We start from the raw sequence: 9808 nt of genomic DNA, 5'->3' as shown, positions 1-9808 counted from the left end.
GGACCTTGCAACATGACAATGACCCTAAACATAAGCAGTAAATCCACCAAGGAATGGCTGAAAAGAAAGAAATGGAGGGTTCTGGAATGGCCAAGTCAAAGTCCGGATCTAAATCCCATCTTTCAGCTGTGAGATGTTGTGGGGGGATTTGAAACGAGCTGTGCATGAAAGAAACCCCTCAAACATCGCACAGCTGAAAGAATTCTGCATGGATGAGTGGGCAAAAATTTCTCCCAGTCGATGTCAGAGACTGGTAGACAGTGATAAGAAACGCCTACTTGAGGTTGTTTCTGCCAAAGGGGGCAATACCACCTATTAGAGCCAAGGGTGTACTTACTTTTTCCACATGCGAAATTTGCATTTATGTTTATTTAAATTATACAATGGACTACAAAATGTAAATGTTTCATGATATTTGTTATATTATATCACCTTTATCTATATTCTATATAATAATAGCGTAAGGACTCGACTTTGTTATCCCTTTTACGCCGCACCCAGTGACCCGATGCCCACGGCACTATTGGATTTACGATCTACGAACCGCGCTCTTTGTTTATCACGTACAGCCATACTCGAAAAATCTGAATTAGCCGACGTTGGGGCCCAAAAGCATCCGATTAACTGCCAATACGACGCCATCTTACGACGCCATCGTATCGGCGTCTGCTGGGCGAAGGCGAAGCAAGCCGTCCGCTGATTGGACAGGCGAAGGCGAAAGCAAGCCGTCCACTGAGTGGACAATCCAGAGCATGCATTTGTGCCGGTGTCAGCGATCGTTGTTCATATACACACTCTTCATTCTCATCTTTCTTCCTAACTCTTACTCGGACAAGCAAATCCCCTATGCCATCCATAATGGTACACTCTAGCCATACACCACATCCTCCCTTCCGTGGATGTTCCACGGGTTTCGGCTAGTCTATCAATATTATTGAAATGAAGATCAAATAGCTGTATGTTGAACTATGTTGAAAAAGTCAAAACCTTACATGGGGTGTACTTACTTTTTCACGTGACTGTGTGTGTGTGTGTGTGTGTGTGTGTGTGTGTGTGTGTGTGTGTGTGTGTGTGTGTGTGTGTGTGTGTGTGTGTGTGTGTGTGTGTGTGTGTGTGTGTGTGTGTGTGTGTGTGTGTATATATATATATATATATATATATATATATACAGTGGTACCATCGGCTTACGAGTTTAATCCGTTCCGTGACGGAGCTCGTAAGCCAAATCGCTCGTAAGTCAAAGCAAATTTTCCCATTCAAATGCATTGAAATGCTATTAATCCGTTCCAGCCTCAAAAAAAAAACACCAATTTTTTTTGTTAGGTGCTTTTAAATAACAAAAATGTACTTTATAAATAACAAATAATGTATAAACAAGCACGACCTCGTATATACTGTACATAATACAAGAGAATGTAAAGAAATAAACTGGTTTTATTAAGCAGAGGAGAAGAGCATGCCAGGTGAGGTGTGCGTGTTGTCGACTTGGCGAGGCAGTACGATCGTACTCCTTCTACGATATGTACGATTTTGAAGCAGAAGGAGTCCATAAAGGCTATAACGCCAGCCAAGGGCGTTACGATTATTTCAAAGCTCCGGACCTCTATCCATGAAGATATGGAGAAGTTGTTGTTTGTGTGGTTGAAGGAGAAGCAGCTCGCAGGAGATACCGTGACCGAGAGCATCATGTGTTTGAAAAGATTGAAACTCGGATATCGAGCACGGACCACGAGGTGTTTTTTCTTTTTTCTTAATCTCGGTTTCAGTGAACTTTTGCTCTGTGCTCACGTGTACTGTACCTGTACCTGTAATGGTACGTCAGAGGATGGCACCTGTTGTCATCATATTAAGTGCAAGATGTTCTGCATCGTAAGTTGGTACACCATGGTCTTTCGGCGGTGTTTAAGCCGGCCGTCTTGGCTTCTGTCACCATTGGCATTGAGTCTTTCGATGTAGGTAGGTCGTTGTGTGCCGGTGCCTTGGCCGAATTCCTTCATTGCTGCATTGTTAGCTCACCTGGTTTTTTATACCACATCTTTGGTTATCGGACCAGCGAATGACGTCATCTCCTCCAAAGTATGGCTTATTCTCACTTGTCTTGGACGATCTTCTACTTCTAGCCTTCCACCGTGCATTTGGTGTCCACTGTACTTACTGTACAGTGCCTGGTAAAATTGATGTAATGGGTTTTTGACCGTCAACGCCATGAACCGTCATGAACCGTCATGAACCGTCAACCGCCATGAACCGCCATGAACCGTCAACGCCATGAACCGCTAACACTCAAAAGCCCATTTATCGCGCCTTATAAAGCAAAACGCAAACCGAAAGCCATGCCTCTCAAGCGAGGCGTGCTTCCGTGGTCACGTGATCCACAGGTGTAGCTCATTATACCCGCACGCGCGACACGCTTTGGCGGTCACGTGACCAGCCACTCTGGAGGCGGGGATCCCCGCCGATGACGTCACCGGCTGGAGCAAGGAGATTCCTCGCTCATGTATTTCGACGATTGCGTGTTTTATATCCAAGCAGAGATGCTTTCACGGCAAGATAACCGCGTGACCGGAACCGGAAGCCACAACCGGAAAATTCAAAAAAATAAATTTTTTGAGCTCGTACATCGGATCTCGGCTCGTATCCCAAAGCAACAAACCGCCCGAGCGACGGCTCGTATCCCGAAAAACTCGTACGTTGGGGCACTCGTAAGCCGAGGTACCACTGTATATATATATATATATATATATATATATATATATATATATATATATATATATATATATATATAGTTATAATATATATTGTTACAGATCGCGGTTAGATGTTATAGACCGAGCGGTTGGTGACCGCGACCTAACAAACTTACCCGATTCCACCCGAACTTTGGCCGGATCGCACCGCAGCTGCTCAATGAGGGGAAAAGACGAAAACGACGCAATGTAAAGAGGAAAAGGAATAAACGAGAAGACGGACAGAAGAGTGACTGGGTTTATTATTATTTACACACAAGCAAAAAGCAAGCAGTCACGTTTATTTACAGGCACATGAGACGCAGGTGACACAGTGAAAATGATTAGCTTACCTACAGTCTTAATTAACCCAGGACAGAACAAACAAGACACTGACTCACGCGGGGAATGACAGGAGGTGGATGGCTGGAGGTGAACGCTTGGTGGAGCCAACGCGGAGCTTGGTGGAGGTGAACGCTTGGTGGAGCCAACACGGAGCTTGGTGGAGGTGAACGCTTGGTGGAGCCAACGCGGAGCTTGGTGGAGGTGAACGCTTGGTGGAGCCAACACGGAGCTTGGTGGAGGTGAACGCTTGGTGGAGCCTTGGTGGAGGTTGGTGTGACGGGTTCTCTCTCCTTCCCTCACAAGCTTCAGGACTCTTTCTCCCTCTTCCTTAGTCCCACCCAGGCCAACAACTTCCTCTCTTGCCTAGTCCAACTCAAGGCCTTTCTGTCTTCTGCTCTCCTCTGTAAAAGCGCATCTCTCTTTGGACACGCCCTGCCTTGGGTTATATATGCCCCCGCCCCTCAACCTTTTCGAACCTCCCCGATCGCTCTTCCTCCGCCCTCTCTAGCCAAACCCCTGGCTCATGGTTGGTCGAGTGGGGCTGGCTCACTCCTCCCCTCTATGACGAGGTGGAGACACGCCTTTCTTCCCCAACCCTGCCTCGTGGCCAATGGTGGTTGAAGAAAACCGCCCAAAATGCGGAAGGCAATTGGAAGGGAGGTTTTGGGAATGGGAATGGAAGTTTTGGGAGTGGGAATGAAGGGAATCTATCTCTTTCACTGGTGCAATGGAGTATTTCAATTAATGGGAGACACAGCCTTACTCTAAAAACACATAATAAGGATATAACTGTCAAAAAAGATATATCGTGTCCTGCATGTATGTTTTATGGACTAACTACGGGAACGCCCTTTGACCTTTATACAACCACAAACGGAGGGAGGAGGGGTGATATTTTACAACAACCTTTTACAACAACATTTTACCACAACAATAAATAAAAAATACATTCTCATATCCACAACAATATATATACTTATGCACTTATCTGACGGGATAAATACAAATGCATACAATGTAAATGCCTCTTCACTGAAAGTAATGTAAAATTGCTACCTTTGAAAAGACAGCCTGCCCAAAAATAACCCAAACCAAATTATTTTAAATAGTTAAAGAATTAAAAGCTATTGCAGGGGCACTAAGGCTGCACTGAAATGCAGGAGTGCTTTAAACTAATGGCACATAAATAACACAAAAGTGAGTCTTTCATGGAAATGACGTACCGTAATGACCTCAGATGCTGCATTAATTTGCTTCCTCAAGAGCTCTGACAGTACGGGTGAAATGGGGGGGCTTGATCTTTCAAGGTGGTCCGCTGTGTCTTGGCATAGATCATGTGGAAGCTGAGAGTCCATGCCAGCCATGCCCGATAGGACTGCACGTGCAACTGATGGTGAAACCTGCATATAGAGCATGATAGTGCATTTTTTAAACTTTGTGTGTGTGTGCGTGCGTGCGTGCGTGCGTGTGTGTGTACCCCAGCGAGACTGGGGAGAGAGAAAAGTGGCATTCCACATGTCATTTATGAAAATACAAAACCAGAAAGAGCAGATAATATCAAGAAATGAAATTATTATTTTGTAAGCATCCTCTGGCTGCTGATTGCATCAATGCTGGGAGTGTGGCTATGCTGCTGATGTGCCCATTGTTCCCAGGAAGCTGGTACTCATTTTACTGACCTCAGAAGGATGGCAGGCTTAGTCAACCCACCTGGTGTTATTTGACGGCACAAAAGAGACTCAAACTCTCAAGACCCTAAGATGTTAAGTCAGCTACCTTAACCAGGCAAATTCTGCAGCAGCTTTTGAATTGGGAAATGTGTTTTTGACGAGATCTGATAAGTGATCAGCAACAGTTGTAAGCTATTTGTATTCCGCCATGAACTTGCAAAACAGAATTATCGTATCCAGATATTCACTCAAATATATTCAATTAATCCTCGTCACACACCTAACCTGTCCACAATGTATCGTCCAAATCCGTCCATAACATCAAGATATCCTGCTCACAGAAAAACAGACAGAGGTGAAAACATAACCTCCGTCCACCTTAGGTGACAGAAGTAACTAAGCTGAAAGTTTCCACTTTAACTTTAATATCTTCTTTCCCAGCTACAACTGAAAAACATTGCTAACTGTGCAATGGATGCACAGAATGGACCAGTGCCTCTTGATCAGGACTCTTGCAAAAAAATCCCCTTCATACTTTTTTTTATTTTTTTTATACTGATGATGACCAATCAGCCAGAAACATCAGTGGATTGATCTAAATTATGATCAAATTTGAGCTTCCATATTCTGACCTTCCATATTCTCATCTTCCATATTCTGATTGAGTTTAAGGAGGGCTTGAAAGAAGCAGATAAGACTGCGAACAGAGTTTGAACACCAAATATATGATGAGAGATATTATGAGAGCAGAACAAAAGTTTCAGTTGTCCGCCAATTCAAGCATTAGTGGATTTGACCAATAACAAGCAGATGGAAGAAAGTATATTTACAGAATTTAGCAATGTGTGAAATATAGGAAAGAGTTGAGGCAATAGTAACACTGAGATGAGGCGATGATGCACTATTTGCACTATCTTGTGTTGAAAGTTTTAACAGTGGATGAGGGGGCATGAATCTGCATATCAGTCTTGGCAGTATCAAGTTTGAGAAAGCTCATGGACATCCACATTTAAATTTCAGCAAGACAATAATTCAGAATGGCAGAATTCCATTTCATTACATTCAATAGAGTACCATCATGTGAGGGTTCGGAAGTATTTTTATGTACAACACTGTCATGAACACCAAAATCTTGCTCATGGACACGACTGTAGATTTTCTTTACAAAGTTGGCTGACTTCCGGCGACAGCATTCCATGCTCTCCCAATGTGGTTGGTGGTGGAGGTAAAAATATTTCTGATCGGCAACTGTGAGTGATTATTTAATGATATATCTGTTGTTTCATTTTTATTTTACTTTAAAGCCTTATGATTATGTTTGTACGATTCTACATGCTGCCCAGTCTCCTAGCAACCATTGAAATTGGTCTAAATGACCGTAATACCGTTTCAAATAACTTTAGCTGTGTAGTATACTGCTTTATCCTACCAGGCAAGTGCCCAGGGGTATTGCCCCTATTTTTCTTATGTTGTTTTCCTTTATCGTTATCTTTTTCTAACCTTACCTGAGCTCCTTACCTACAGTGGCTTTATGCCTTATTTGGGGCGATTTCCATTAAAAATAAAAATATTGTAGCACCATTCCCGGTGAGATTTTGTGTTACAAGTGCCAGTGGTTTACAGTTTCATTAGTCTCTCCGTACTAAAAACCTTGTCAAATCAAAAACTGCTTGGCCAATGTACATAGTTCTCTTTACTATATGCAATCCTAAATTACTGGATGAAGCAAGTTGAAAACGTGGTTGTACTCTGGGGCGTGCATGGTAACATTCCACCAAGTTGGGGTGGCCACCTCAAATTTAGGTAGACTTTTATGTTTTGTTGAAGTGGGTAATTATCAATGAGGAATGTTGAAGTGGGGAATGTTGAAGTGGGGAATGTTGAAATGGGGAATTAGACTTTTATGTTGAAGTGGGGAATTATCATAAGTCAATGAATTATCATACCCACTAATACACTCCTGCAGAACTTGAAAACTGGATGCTTTTGCTAAAGAATAAATCAAACTTCTAAAGTTGTAAAACACAAGATAAAGTTGCACCCCCACAATCTCCCTTCATGCCATTCCCGTAAGAAGCGGGGGTTTGTAGTAGTAAAATGATGCAAAATCCCTTACAATGGAAAACTTCTCTGTACAGACCTGTGCAGTGGCTAGTTGTGATGTAGAATTAACAGCAGGACTGGATGAGTCTAAGCTTGAGTTCACGAGCTGATTCACATGCACCAAAGACGAGGCTTTTTGGGGAGCATTCTTTTCTGCTAGTAGGGCTGCGAACAAAACAAACAAAAAAAACAACAATTTTGCACAAAACTATGTGTAATTTAACTTACCAAGCTTTCAAATATCTTAATATAAACACATGCATAGTGTTTATGCTTGTGGGGATGGGAGCAATAGTAGGGAGGTCAGTTATTAGAATTACCACATAGACACATCTGTTACACAGTTTATAGAACTTTTATGTTACACAGATTTATATTTATGCTTATATGAAGAACACAAGGATGGGGAGAGGTGGTCCTGGTTGATATAGTCGTGCTGTAATCTTTAGTAGTCTACAGTGGTTAAGGATGCCCTGAGATGCATCTCTTATGCTGAACCAGGCAGGGCTGGGTGAGAGGTAGACATGGGCATTACACCTATCCACACGGCCCGCCTCTCCACCCACATCCCCTCATGCACTGGAGAAGAGTTCCGGCCCTCCGGCATGGTTGCCTCCAATTGGTGACGTCAAGGCAACACGCCATTGAATTACATTCCCTGGTAGGCCACGGTGCCAAATAGTGCAAAATCAGTGTCGTCCGATTGGGCCAGGACACTGTCGCCATGCATGGGGCAGTGAGAGGCTGTTTGGTGCCCAGCGGCAGTCACATGGACGTCTCCAGGCCAGGAGAACTGACATAAAAGCGTCATCCTTGTCCGGTCTCAACCATTCAATGATTTATTCGCTGGTGTACGGGACTGACAGCACTTCATGCCGCCTGTCAAAACTGGGACTTCCATTGCCTGCCTGACTTGTTGCTCTTGCCCAGTTCAGCAAGTATAGATGCTGTGTGTGTTGCACCTCAGGAGGGTTTAATGTCCCTGTTTGTTAGTGTCCATTCATTGTGCCTTTTGTGTGGGATTTCCATACTCATAGTCTTCTGGCAAATAAATTATTCATATTTGGAAGCCTGCATATGTGTCTTCCCGCCATTTTTCCCACCGAAGCAACTTCAATTTTATCGAAAACCCCTGGAGGGAAAATAAATGCAAGTAATGACCTAGTTTGGCTCATCGTGCATGTGAGATACCCAGGAGTTAACAAGGGCACATTACCCAACTTATTGGCATATGTGCTCAAACTGGTTGGGTATGTGCACACTGTATTAATCATTGCAGATCACCAACGGAATGTACTGCTTGATCCAGTATTCCAGTCTTTGGGATGTACAGCCTACATACATGGCATCACACCAGCACTGGGATTCATAAATAATATTCAATTTCTGATTGCTAACATCTGTCAGTTTTCATAAAAAGTGTATTTTTCAAGATTTCAACACCAACCTCAGACCTCATCATATTTTGGATATGTGGACATGTTGGAATTTTTAGTTCACAGGAACAAAAATTGTTCAGGTAAGGTATCAGCATCGCGCGGTGTTGGTCAGTCATGCCGCACGTAAACACTCGGAACTTCTTCTCCAAAACTACACATTATTTCGAGGAAACTTGACCCCAAACTTTTCACCTGTGATGTACTAACGGTTGTTCACGGCAGTAAAAAAAATTGGGGTTTGCCCCCCCCCCCCCCCCCCCCAAAATCAGTGTTCACCTCCTTCTCTGTTGCATATATCGTAGGTCATCCACATCTACCTTTGGTTCCCTGCTTCTACCAAGGTAGCACAGAGACATTGCCCCCATTTTTATTCAGCTACTGCTTGCACATCTAAATGCACTCCATCAAATGCAAAAGCCAATCAGGAACCAGGTCTGAGCACAACTTGCTTTGAATCTCCATATCTGGTATTGTTGCATGTGACAAGACGAGTTCAAGACGAAAAGCTTCAGAAATGTCTGTTCTGCTCTTTGTGACCATACTAAAATACACAATTCGGAGTCTCTGTCTATGTCTGTCTGATTGGATATGTTAAGGCCGAATGTATCGCAATCTCAACCAAACTTGACAGGAGGACTAAGGGTCACACGCTGGAAGGTTGCAGCAACTTCATTTGCCAACCCCCTCGTCCCCAAAGTGGTTTTTCGCCTTGGGCGAAATCCATGTTAAGGTGTATATGCAATGTGCATGTTAAGATAGCTAAATGTGACATTTTACCATGATACCACGACCGCTTCCAACAACAAAAGTAATAACAAAACTTTTGATAATAGCATAATATTGTCATTACAAAACAATATTAATACTAATAATATCCCCTTCTCCTCAAGGGGTTTAAATTCTCCGTGGACAAACACCGTGCTAATGTGTATAAATAGTTTATGTTGTTTCATGGTGCAAGCTTATACCAGAAGTAAAAACATAAATATTATAAATCACAAACACGCATGATCACCTTTTAAAACAGTCACTGTTGCTGTTTAACAGAAACCTAAAATAAATGTGGAGGAATCCTGATGTCCTTGAGGCATTATATTCTTATCGTGCCCATCACACAATGACAGACCTGCGCATAGATCGACTGCAATCTATATACCCCAGAAAGGATAATAACATGGCCCTTCCTGTCACTGCCATAGGCAGTGGGTCTACTAGTACAAATAAATATTAAATCCTTCCTCTTCTCCAATGGCTTAATCTCAGATCATCAATTTGGGTTCAGACCAGGCCACTCCACTATGGGCATGCTGCTTCTGCTGTCTCAGCAATGGATGGAGGTCCTAAATGCCAAACAGAAAATCAGAGCAGTCTCCTTTGACATATCTCGTGTCTTTGATAGTCTGGCACCACGCCCTACTCTCAAAACTCTCCTCTTATGGTATCCAGGGAAATCTCTTCGCATGGCTCAAGGAGTTCCTCACCTGTCATCGTCAATGTGTGGCTCTGAGTGGAATTCTCTAATCTC

At 43.1% G+C, this 9808-nt stretch overlaps 1 protein-coding gene across 4 annotated transcripts in view; it reads right to left on the bottom strand.

Moving 5' to 3' along the window:
* Nucleotides 1–9808, bottom strand: part of BRD8 (bromodomain containing 8) — a 149039-nt gene that overhangs the window by 65368 nt on the left and 73863 nt on the right. For all 4 annotated transcript variants that reach the window (XR_010983768.2, XM_068111037.2, XM_068111038.2 and 1 more), the window contains exons 8-9: nt 6882–7009; nt 4295–4471 (exon numbers count right to left, since the gene is read on the bottom strand). Coding sequence is in view for 3 of the 4 variants with exons in the window: in XM_068111037.2 (XP_067967138.2) it covers nt 4295–4471; nt 6882–7009 (305 nt within the window). In the remaining variant the exon portion in view is untranslated. The remainder of the gene's footprint in view (nt 1–4294; nt 4472–6881; nt 7010–9808) is intronic.

This window comes from Myxine glutinosa, chromosome 3 (assembly GCF_964187855.1).
Source record: "Myxine glutinosa chromosome 3, kmMyxGlut1.1, whole genome shotgun sequence".
NCBI classification, from domain to species: domain Eukaryota; kingdom Metazoa; phylum Chordata; class Myxini; order Myxiniformes; family Myxinidae; genus Myxine; species Myxine glutinosa.
This window is presented reverse-complemented; position numbering and strand designations above follow the sequence as displayed.